The sequence below is a fragment of the Perna viridis genome, chromosome 2 (assembly GCF_037379345.1).
Source record: "Perna viridis isolate PV_CMFRI_1.1 ecotype Kerala chromosome 2, ASM3737934v1, whole genome shotgun sequence".
NCBI lineage: Eukaryota > Metazoa > Mollusca > Bivalvia > Mytilida > Mytilidae > Perna > Perna viridis.
In genome coordinates, this window is record NC_142446.1 from 51,146,498 (window position 1) to 51,159,378 (window position 12,881).

A 12,881-nucleotide genomic window follows, 5' to 3' on the forward strand; every position below is an offset into this window, starting at 1 on the left:
TTGATTTCAACAGAACCTGTTCCCTCCTTGTCTGATTTCTGTTGAAATCAATCCCTTAACTGGGATGTAAGGACTGGCTTTTTCCAAAAAAGTGAAAATGTTTCAAATTCCTCTGCAGACCTACAAGCTTCCTGATTCTGTCATATTACTCTGCTGGCTTATAGGCTCTGCTATACAGGATGTGAAAAAATGAAAGATTTTAGCACTTCTCATTACAAAGTCCCAAAGCTATTTCCTGTGCACTGCATGAATTTGCATAAAAGGGGAAGTGTTCAGCACTGAGTTATCCAAAAGTGTAAAGCTTTAAAATAGCATTATACATCGTCTGCACAGGAGATTGCAAATGTGGCTGTGTGGGTATAATGAGCATGTTCACTAAAAATAGAATCTGAGGTAGTTCATTCTTAGTAACAAATTTCTTTGAAAGATGTATTACATACAATAAAACCTGTCTATACCAAACCCTGGATAAACCAGAAATCTGTATAAACCAAACATTAATCAGAAGTCTTTTCACATCAGATTCAAAACGGTTTTGAACCTGTGTAAACTATTACTATAAGGCTAAAAAAAAAAATATGCTAGGTTCTTAGGCACTGTCACATCCCTAAAACCCTCCCGCATCTGTGATTCTTATTACGGTAAAAACCAGAAATTTCATATCTGTTTTGGAAATGTTCATATCCAGTTTACTTTTAAATAGTTAACGGATTTGTTTGTGCACTTAACAGAAAGGTAAATAATATGATACGAATGAAGCTGTTATTTAACATTGATCATTAAAAACGAAAGTGTGTCTCTTGGTGGAGAGATGGCGCTTATATCTTGCCACATCTCAAATTCCAGTAAAGTTTTAATGCCATTGAGTATTTTATTTAACTTCTCAACATCCTGTACGTCATTGAGTATTTTATTTAACTTCTCAACATCCTGTACGTTTACAGAATTGTTCAATTCAATGAAATTTCTGAAAAAAAAAGAAAACTTGTTTCTGATAAAAAAAAAACAATAACCCTCCCTCCCGCCACAATTTTTTTTAAAAATTGGCCTGAGAATCTAGGCATTTTTTTTTTGGTATGGCCTAAATAAACAAACTCTATCCTAAGGAGGTTCTGTAGACTGGTTTTACTGTAACTTTAATTTAAAAAGATTGAGGAAAACTAAAAACAATTTTACATCATTTTTTTTTTTTGGACATGTGACCACTTGCACTTTTTTTTTTAAGTCTGTGACAAAGGAGGACTAATTTGAAACTGAGAATTTGTATACATTTTTTCTTAACAAGAATAATATCTGGTAGGTGTCATAGGTTTATTATCACTTTTTAGGGAACCAGTCACCTCTACATTTATGGCCTGACAACACATTTAACATGTTATATACATGGTTTATTTGGATGGAGTTAATACATGTCAAATTCTTTTCCAAGTTAGTCTATAACTTACATACTGTGGAAGTTAAAGGTATATTATGTCTCCCCATCTCCCACTTTAGTGGGGAGATGTATTGTTTTTGCCCTATCCACTTTCCTTAGTGCAACTCCTTGGAAACTACCGTAAATTCCATGAAACTTTTGTAGGTTGTTACGCTGTGACATTTAGTTTTGCATATTACCAGGAATTTACGATCTACTGAATTTTGTGGGAATTATACCCCTTTGAACTTTAGAACAGGATGAATCATGCATTTTCAAAGACAAAAATAAACTTATAAACTTTAAAATTCATATAGATAACCATGGAGATGACTTTTGTTGTTATTAATCATTCAGTTAACTGTTAAAATGGTTGTTTTTTCTTAGGTTGGAGCAGTAAAAAGAGAAAATGACTGCACATATGAAGCTGTCTGCCAAGCTGGTGGTAAATTTAGAGTAATTTATAATAATCCTGATGGCTGTTCTGAAAATGAAGTGTGTGTTGCTCAAGGAGGAAAATTCCGATGCAAATGTAAAACTGGATTTGAAAGAGTCTTTAATGATGTTTGTACAGGTTTGTTCAATTAATTGGTTCTTTTATACCTCCACTTACAAAGTGGATGGTAATTTTTTATAAGAGTGTCTGTCTTCTTTCCTTCCTTCTGTTACACAGATGGGTACCCATCTCTTATCCATTGCTTCTCCTTCAATACTGAATGGAATTTATTGAAACTTTCAGTCTTTATTTTCACTTCCTATTTGAGATGTTGATCAAAATCAATAAGGTGTTTTCACATAGCAAATCTTGGATGTTACTTATGAAGATGTTGGCTTAAGTGTCAGTCTTTGTAAGAATCAGGCGGTGGGTGAAACGTGGTATGAAAAAAACCCCACCATTTTGATAATGTAATTTGACTATTTGCACAATAAGAATCCAGGAATACAGACAAGATTTTCCATACCATGCTGCATCATTGACACGATTTCATTGAAATGCACTGAAAATTAACATTTCAAGGGCAGATAACTCTGTCAAAAACCTCATTTTTCTATAATTCTATTGAAAAATTTCTGATCAAATTCAATGATGCAGAGATCAAATGATGGTCTTTTCAAACAGATAAAGCATCCATGAGTGAAATTGTATTGTCAGATCGGTAGGGTTTGACATGCATGTTTCTGATTTTTCCCATTTTGCCTGATTCTTAAAAGTACTTACACTTAAGCATCATATGAGTAATTTTATATACATGTATTGGCAAAATATTCATTTTGTTCCCATGCAACTTAATCATAATAGGAGAGAGACTATTAAAGCCTTTCTTGTCCCTGAACAGTATTTTTTGTATTCTTAATAGTCTGGATGAATTTGTTTTATATTTTTTAAATACTGCATTATGAACAGGACTTCAAAAGATATTAGAGAGGATCTGAAAATCAAGAAATTATTTTATGTTGGTCTTATATATTACTTATGCTTAACTGAAAATTACCCTTAGTAACTTTACTGATAAATTTTAATTGGTTTGACATTAGAACATGGTTTTTAGTAAAATGTCAGAAATCACTACAAAGAAAAAAACAATGGCAGTGTATTTATTCTATTATAAAAAAAAACTAAAAAAAAGACAAACCCAATATATAGCATATCTTGTTTTTCTAACCAGGACAATTCTGAAAACAAGGTAGATAACCATTTTTAAATGTCATGAATATTTTACTTTTATCAGTGATCAAGGGTTGGGAAATTTTTTGACAGCCCATGTCGGTCATTTTATCAAACTTCATCAGACATTTGTGTCAGTCTTTTACATGCTTAGATCGAGAATGAACTTTAAAAAAAACAAAAACAAAAAAACAACTTTTTTTGGTAGTTTTTTAAAGATAAATATTGGAATTAGTGTTATTTCATCATATACTCTGTCTTTTACAAAGTATCTGAACCAGTGAACAGGTTTGGTTTCAACCACACATGGATGTACTAACTTGTAACATGTAAACAAAACATTGTATCTCTTGGACTTTTTCATCTCATAGGCAAACAGCCAAAAACTTTTGAATGATGAAAAAAATGTTGATTATTTATGAAAGAAAATCAGGAAAACATTTTGTATATTGATTTAAATGAGTTTTTAACTTCTGTGTTGAAAGGATTCAATCGGTAAATTAATAATTACAAACTAAGACTGATTCTTAGTTTCAGCACCATGTACTTTCATTACCACTAACAGATCGGCAGGAAAATGATGTATTTGTCAATCTTTTTCTCATTTAAATCAAGTAATAATTGTATGAAAATTCTCCAAGTTACTTCAATTAATTTGTGTACACATGTACCGTTCATTTAATTATGCAATTAACTAATCACTTTTAATATTGATGCACACCTGTCAATTAATTTCTTATAAACAATTAGGAGACAGGTAGACAGGATGTTAGTACACTAATAAAACCACGCAGACTGTTATTTATAAGGGTTGACAATTTTTTATGTCCAATCGTCAATCATTTGCTAAATTTGTCTGTCAATGTCTGGCTATTTTTTACTCTTTCTGTCAGTGATGCCTATCTTTGATGAAAATGAATATGATGTTAACATATCACTGATTTCAAGAGTTATTTCCCTTACCCTAGATCTACCCCCTAAAACAGCAGTTTGGTTTACACAGGTTAAAATGCATTTGAAATAATGTTAAGGGCTTTTAAAAAAAGTGTATGATTTAGACAGGTTTCATTGTATATTCTTATCATTTTCTCTCTCTTTCTTTTTTATAGAAATTCCTGCATCATGTCTTAAAACTAGAGTAGTAAGGTGTGGAGGACGAAAACCAAGACGGAGTAGAAGACGTAAATCATGGTTGTGGAACATGATGAGAAGATGGAGAGGTAGAGGCAGAGGAAGAAAAAACAAAAATTTCAGAAGGAACAGGAATCTTAATAAAAGATTCTCAACTTGTTATGTCAGAGGCGCAGCAAAGTTGTATAATGTGAAGTTGATCCCATCACCTAATATAAGATTAATTAAGTTCAAAGGTAGAGGCAGAGGCAGAGGCAGAGGCAGAGGCAGAGGTAGAGGTAGAGGCAGAGGCAGAGGCTTTGGTGGAAGAAGAGGAAGGAGAGGCAGATTCATACAAGGAAGTTGTAACAAAATCAATCTAAAAGTACCCAACAAAGGTGGCAAATTTTATGTAAAAGGCAATTGCAGAGGAAGATTTACAGTTTCATACAGGTCACCAGGTAAGCTATGTACAGTTTTGAATCATTTACTGTGTTTTAGCCTAGATCTCCCTGCAAGAATGAGATTTCACTTCTACAAATACTTGTATTGGCTGTCATTGAATTGTGTATAACCATTGGTCTACTACTTTTATCTTTATACCCCTGTTTTGCAAGTGAGGGCAATGGTGGGTAAACAGTGATAGGGTTGTCCATCCTTCATTCCCTTTCGTCAGTTTCACAGATGGTCGCATCTTTTATCAGTTACTCTTCTTTGCTGAAATTTTCACAGAATCTTTATGACATATTCCCATTCTCTTATTAGATTTTGGTCCAACTCAATATTTGGAGGTCAAAAGGTGCATGTTACAGAATGGGAGAGTGGGGGGTATAAATTTAGTGAGATTGCTCATCGTTTCTCTAGTTTTAGTGGTTGTATTGTTTTGTAGATCATTGTTAGACTTTGATTGACAATTTACATTACTGCGTTTTTGTTTTGCCTCAAAGGAAATATAAATTTTTGTGCCTTTTGTTCACTTTCTCTACTGAGATTAAAAGTTTTTAGATAGGTCAACATTGTCAGTAATGTGATAAATATTTACAAATTGTTCAGTTTTGCCTAATAGAGAGGTTGTTTTATTGTAACATTTATTCAATCCAAATGAAACACTTAAACTATATTGACATTAGGCCCACAGAGCTGTTTTATACCCAAGATGGAATTGAAAAATGTAAAAATGTTTTTGTGATCCTAATGACATGAGTAATATTCTTTCAGACATTTATGATAGAACCAGTTGGAGTATTTTGTTTTAAAGTAAAATGATTCTCTTAATAAGACATGTTTTGATGATGTATCAGAATTTTGTGTTATAAAATAATGGGTGGTGTTTTAGTTAAAGCCTGTGTCCTTCAGATCAAGATTTGCTAAAGAATCTATTGTCACGTTATTATAAAATTTGATATGCATGTATATGCATATCATATCAATATGGATGTGATTCCAAATATTGAAAAAAAATACTGAAACTTGAACAATGGAACAGTCAGTTACCTCATCCAAATACATGACCAACCTGAAAACTTGAAATAAAAACAATCTACACACACTACGTAACAAAGTGAATAAAATACATTATATAAAAGAACTGAAGATAAGGAAAACAAGATGTAATACAAAAAACTAAAGCACTAACAATATGAATTCCAACAAAAAAATTGGGAGGGACATTAGGTGCTCAGGGAGGGTAAACATGTCTTGCTCAACCAGCAGCATTCATCATTTTGCAGGTGAGTGTAATCCGGTTATAGTCTAGCAACAAAATTGCACCTCCCCAACAGGAGTCACAATGGGGTATATTCAAGATCAGTAGCATTAAATCTAATATGACCTTACTTTAATACCTTAGAAGTGCTAGTGCTTTAAAGCTCACCTTGGCAAAAGGTTCAACTGAACTTATGCTATCAAAAGGGTCAAACTTTAAAAAGTTGCACTATATTGTATTGATGTCTATACTATAAAATAGTATTCTATCTGTAAACATTACTGTAGGGGAGGAAATTTTGAGAAGGGGCCATTTTCAGGATTTTCTAAGATATTCACGATTTGAATAGGCCATTTGTTAAGAAACCATATGATTTTATTTTTGATGAATAGGTCATTTCCAGCCAGAAAGGTCAAATAACCCATTGCTCCTTGCCTTCCCAACACTCAAATATCTAGGCAAATTCTACAAGGTATTCATCTTTTTGTTCCACAACTGTTGGATAAATGATTGTTTAATTGGAGTGCAGTATTCTATTTCAACTGTATATTTGTAGCAAAGAACTGTTATCAAAACTGTGGAGTAAATGCTGTCTTTAGGAGAGGGAAATGTGTCTGTCCTCGTGGTTTTAGTGGAAATCCTGCTGTCAGATGTTCTAGTAAGTGACTTTTATATACTAAGTATAATTCTGTTTGTACCAGACCTGAAAGGGTAGTCAAGGACTTTCTAACATTTTCACTTGATTGAACAAGTTTATAGCTGTTCCTAAAGATACAGAACGAATACAATAATTGTCAGGAACCACTTGTTAGGGTCTTGCATCACTGATGTGGTGCCCTTTAGTTTTCATTTTGTCCATCCATCTGTCCATTTTTCTGTCTTTCTGTCTGTCCATCAACAATTGAATATTTTTTTTGGCTGATTCCATTATCCAACTGAAAGAATTGATGCAAATTGCCAGTTGGAAAAGTACATTAGAACACAATTTCCACAACTTTGCTACTACAATGTACTTGAAGATTGTGAAACAATGTACATGTATTAGGTTTGGTAAGAATTTAATATTTTATGCAAAATCACTAATTTTGAGAATCAATGGTGCAAAATCACAAAAAAAAATGAATGGAAATTCTGTAAATGTATCACATTATATTTTAAGTTTCTTCTCTGCACAACCTTAAATTTTTACTTTTTCGGAAATTATATTCAAGATGAGATTACATTTTAAAAGTACCATCATACCAGATATAAATATACCATAACCAACTTATTTTTGTGTTCCATACATCAATTCAATTTTGCTGCTATTTATTTTTGCGAATTACACATTATTAAACTTTCATTTCATAATAAAAGGACTTATTAACAGTTATTTATAATATTTTTTATTTTCATTTTATTTCCTTGCAAAATAAGTGAAAACTAAGTTGTCCCCACAATAACTTGGTTGACAGTAAGGGATTACATTTACATGGCATATTTATATTACAGAGTTATGTACTTGTACTTCTGCTGGTGATCCACACATTAAAACATCAGATGGCGCTATGGTACACTTCATGGGTCTATGTAAATACATCTTGTCAGAACATACGGACAAAGAAGATAAATGTTACTACATGGTTGAAGTTCAACAAGAGAAGAGGAATCCAAAACCTGTGGCTTACAACAAAGCTGTATATGTTCATTTCAAAAGTACCAACCAAGTATTCAGTTTCAGTACAGATGGTAAACTAAGGGTAGGTTCATGTTATGGCCTCACTCAGCTAGTGAATGGTACATAGGAATCCCCTTGTTCATCTGTCTGTCTGTCTGTCTGTCTGTTTGTCTGCCTGTCCAAATTTCCTCACAGTTATCTCTGCTCTGAAAGGATGCTGTAATTACACACTTGTTATGTGGATTTATATAGATGGAACATGTGTTGTGAGTTATCTTATATGTCTCCCAATATCAACTTCCTGTTTTATGGGACTTTGTCATTTTTTTACTATTTGAAATGAGAGAAAATTTTAGTCACTAAAATCTTGGCTTCCAATGGATGGATTTTTTTCATATTTGAAATGTTGCTTTATGAAGATAGGGCATACATTGTATATAAAGGGACTTTAAGAAGTGTCTGGTTTAGACAAGTGTTTTGTTTACCAAAGTTCAAAATTCCTTTAAATAGATATAAAGCTACGTTAAGATGTGTCTGGTTAAGACAGGTTTCGAGATTATTCAAGGTTTGGTTTAGCTAGGTTTTCTCTGTACCTCTCTAATTGTTTGTTCTTTTTAACCCCTATTTTTTATTATTTCTTTGTATTTTGTACACTCCAGTTATAAACTTTAATGCCCTTTCTCAACAGGATAGCGTTATATAAAGTTCCTACTGTTTATACATCTGTTTGTCACTTTTCGGGGCTATTTTCGGAATCGTATTAAGTACATATGTACCAGTCTATGTATGATTCAGATACTGCCAATAGGGGTGATTCATGGTGCAGATAAGCCAACAGAACAAACTATCCATTTTTTTTTCATCTACAGACACCATAAAGTAACTTCTGTTGTTTCTGCAGACAGAATTGTATTTTGAATCAACCAAACCAAAGAAAGATAACTCTTGCAAGGTGCCAATTCCTTGTACAATCTATATGATTATTATCTCTAAAGAGCAGCAACAGAATGAAAAATTAAGAGTGGTTATGTGGTCTGTAATTGTTTCTGAATTGAAAATAAAATTGAATTCTGTGGTTTTTTGACATCCATGAAACATAACATATTTATGAACCTCAAATTTTTTTAGCAATGCTTTATATCTCAAATGCACAAGTATCAAACCAATGTCCATTTCATGATCTATTTCCAGATTTACCCATTCTATTGGAAAAATTGATAAAGTTGTGTTGATTTACCAATCATATTATAGCTGTGTGTCAATGAAGAGAGTCTTTTTATACCCCTGCTTAGAAGGATAGAGGGTATACTGTTTTACCCTTGTACATGTTCTGTGTGTCTTTGTTTCAGTGCTTTTTCTGTCACAGTTTTCTCAGCCACTACTCATCAGAGCAGCTTAAAATTAAACACATTTTTTCTGAAGGTATGCCATACATTGGGATTCATTTTCTGAAAAAATAGACACCAACTTTCTGTTTCCAGAGGACTTTGTTTAATTTTTACATATTTTGAAAGTTGAAATTTTTGTTGCATTTCTCTAAGCAACTTCTCATCACTACAACTTGAAAATTTTTTAACATATTTATTATATGGTGGAATCCATTTTCGGAAAAATTCAGTGAAGACTTCCTGTTTACTGAGAAGTTTATTTATTTTTTTACTATATTTTTGAAAGTTGAAATTTTACTCACACTTTTCTCAGCAACTACTCATCACAGCTGCTTGAAATAGTAACATTCTTTCTGTGGGTATTCCATGTAGTGAGATCCATTTTCAGACAAATTCGACAATAACTTCCTGTTTAAAGAAGACTGTTTATGTTCCTGATATCATGATGGAAAGGGGGGGGGGGGTATCATTAGTGAGCTATTGCTCACAGATTTCTAGTTTGTTCTATTTTGTAAAAAAAAACCTGGGAATCAGTCTTAGATACAAAAGAAACCATGGTACAATGCATTACATAACTATGCAGAATTCTTTTACTGGAAAAACTTGCAACTGGAGCATACCCTCTGGTAAAAAAACATTTCAAGAAAAATTTTGCCAATTTTAATTTTGGCAAATGCTAATTGGTGCACTAACTGCTTAAGCTCAGAGTAAAAATTGTGTGGAATTTATTTTTATACTTTTTAGACAGACCGCTAAAATACTAAATGTTATTGAGTATACATTGAAATAACGTACAATATTATTGATTTGTTTCTTGATAGATTGATGGCACAGTCTTCAACATACCAGAAAGATTTGAAATTGATGATTCTAATACAATCAAGGTAGTTAGGAATGGTAAATACTTGACCATTAGACATGTTCAGTGTGAAATAGAGGTGAAATTTGATGCCAGACACATGGTAGTTGTCACTGTCCCCTTTACTGCTTACTCTGGAAGAATTCAAGGCATTTGTGGAAACTGTGACAAGAATGCCAGAAATGATTATTCATTAAAGGATGGAACACTTGTTGATCCTAACAGGAAATTCCATCATTTAATTGGTGAAAGTTGGATATCTGCAGGCCAGGATGTTCCAAGGTTTGTAAATTTTCTATTTATAGTATTAATTTACATTTTAATGTAACAACAGATACTTTCTCCCACAAATTTATCCTTGATAGTTTACACATCAACGTTAGGAAATATGACTATGGGTTCTTTACTAGCATTGCCTTAAATGGGCTGTTGGTTTGGTTTTAATACTTTAGCAAACATTTAGCTAATCTCCGACTGATATCTAATAAAAAATAAGTGTGACTAATATTCCGCTTTATAGTTTTCCTCTCCTCTTTCGTCTAACCCGGACTTGACTTTTTATAATTAACTTGGTGGGTGTTTCTAGAAAAACAGAGGATGCTGAGCCTACTGGTGTATCTTGTCCATGCTCCCAGTTTTTAATGGAGTCTGAGTTGCTCATTTACTTTTGTTACTTTGTATGTATGATTTTAGTTACTTTATGTTCTTTGTTGTGTATGTCTGTTTTCCATGTCTGGTCTTTGTCCCTGGATTACATTCTTTTGATTACCGCTATAACCTTTGTTCCCTTGATTACTCTTTGATTACTGCTATAACCATGGTTTCCTTGATTACTCTTTGATTACTGCTATAACCATGGTTCCCTTGATTACTCTTACCATAAGTTCAACAGGATATCTTGCACACCAATGAAAATCTGAAGGTATTTGAATACAATGGTAACTTGATTAAAAAAAAAATGGAACACATACAAAATGGTTGCATCATAAACATTTTAGAAGTAAAAAGATTGGCCCACCATTCATTATTCAACATACATGTATCATCTTTTTCTCCAAGCTTTCAGTGGCATATTAATAACATGCTACAGTTACAAGTTTAGATTATTAATAGGGCTAAATGGTATCTTTTGTTTTTATTTGCTCAATATTCTCACTTTATTGGTCAAAAACAGGTGTAATTAAGTTCAGCTGTCTGCTCAAACATATATCAGTATAATATCAGTATAGAAAAAATATTTATTGTAATTCATTTGCACATGTGGAAAGGTAAATTTGCACTGGGTCTCGACTAAATGAAAATTTGCATATGTGCATATTTATAGATGTTAGTAAATGCCTTCACATAGACGAGTTTGTGTCCATGTGAAAATACATAAATGCTTGTGAAAATTTTGTCACGATAACAGGCATTTAGATATAGTGTCCCCAATTGCCCCAGCTGTTAAGAAAATCAACATCTGCACTCATACTGCACCTTGTAAAGCATATTTTTGTCTGATATCAAAGTTTACCTTTTCAGCTGCAAAGGCACTCCTCCACTCAGTTCTTGTAAACCTGAAGATGAAGCAGCTGCCAAAGAATTGAATAAATGTGGCTTATTGAAACTTGAAAGTGGTCAGTTTAAAAAAGCTGTTGAGGCCATTGTAGATTTAGAAAAGAAGGATATTGTCAAATTGAAGGAGATGCTGGATAGTTGTGTATTTGATGTTTGCCAAACCAAAGATGATCCAAAAGCACACTGCAGCACATTGGAAGAATTCTTAATTGCTCTTAAAACTATAGATAGTATGGCAAAAGTAGATCCAAGCTGGAGGAGAACAGCAAACTGTCGTAAGTAGGACTATTCCTGAATTAATCTTTATTACTTTGTATGGGTATTGAATACTGATATCCATGCTATTCTACATATCAATAACAACACCCTTGTATAAGCCTCCAAACTTATCAGTCCTTAACCTTGTTATTGGTGTGACTTGTTGATGAAAGGGTGAATGAGTAAAATTGTCATGTTTTAATCTCTAATTAATTTACAGGTATAAGATCAATGAAAGCAAAATACTTCTTTGGTTGTTATTCCCTTACCAGGTATTTGTTGAAGGGGACTTAAGGTTTGCACTCTGAGTATCCATCATATAGCCTGTCTCTCAGTCTTTCTGGCAAATCAGTCTTAAGAAGTTTTTTTCATTATGCTTGCAGTAATTCATTTGATATTTGATACATTGCTTATCCATGACAAGTTACAGATCAAGTTAAAATTTTGTTCTTATCAATTGATTTTTTGCTTGGTAATGACCCTTGGAATTAGATTACTGATGCCAAAACTCATTCCCTCCCCCACTTTTTTCTTTAACAAATTATACATGCTATTTGCATTCAATTCTTATCAAAAGATTTTTATACGACTACAAAAAAAGATTTCAGTCCTAAAATGGTATCACTCTTTTGTCATTGTTGTCAGTGGCGTCTATTAACTTTCGTTTAATTTTGATAACTTGATTAAAACTTATATGATCTTTTTGAATATTTAACACATAGATTCTACGGACATGGTGGAGGGCCCTGTAGTTATTAGAAGGTTTTGCCCTATCCTTTTTGAAAATAAAGGGTTAAAAGGGGGAAATGGATGTTATCATTAGAATTAATAGAAAAAGTTTATCATTAATCAGATTTTGATGATTCAGATGTGTTCTGTTTGAAATTCAGTATTAAATTACCCACTGCTTTGTTAGTACTGTTCACACTGCCTGGCCTGATGGTTTATGAATTGGTGGGTGAGGACTGGTTTGTTAGTACTGTTTACACTCACTGGCCTAATGTTTTTAAGTTTTTACAGGGTAAAGTTATCTTTAGGCATATTGGTGTTATAAGGATATGACATTAGTCCACATAAAAAAATATCAACTTTTATTATTTTTGATTCAAGTTTTTTTGGTTTTTTTTTAAATCGATACCTTTATCAGATTTTTAATTCTTATGACTTTTTATTTAAGGGATCCAAGCAAAGGTCTTTGATTAGCAGAACTTTTTTCCTCTTTGAATTTTCAATTTTGTGCTATATTGTGTTCAAACCAGTTGTTGTG

At 32.7% G+C, this 12,881-nt stretch overlaps 1 protein-coding gene across 1 annotated transcript in view; it reads left to right on the forward strand.

Annotated features, from left to right (window-relative positions):
- Nucleotides 1-12,881, forward strand: part of LOC148625675 (uncharacterized) — a 97,062-nt gene that overhangs the window by 15,926 nt on the left and 68,255 nt on the right. The window contains exons 12-17 of the mRNA XM_088571071.1: nucleotides 1,802-1,988; nucleotides 4,190-4,651; nucleotides 6,452-6,553; nucleotides 7,387-7,634; nucleotides 9,762-10,081; nucleotides 11,321-11,631. Of these exons, the coding sequence (XP_088427197.1) occupies nucleotides 1,802-1,988; nucleotides 4,190-4,651; nucleotides 6,452-6,553; nucleotides 7,387-7,634; nucleotides 9,762-10,081; nucleotides 11,321-11,631 (1,630 nt within the window). The remainder of the gene's footprint in view (nucleotides 1-1,801; nucleotides 1,989-4,189; nucleotides 4,652-6,451; nucleotides 6,554-7,386; nucleotides 7,635-9,761; nucleotides 10,082-11,320; nucleotides 11,632-12,881) is intronic.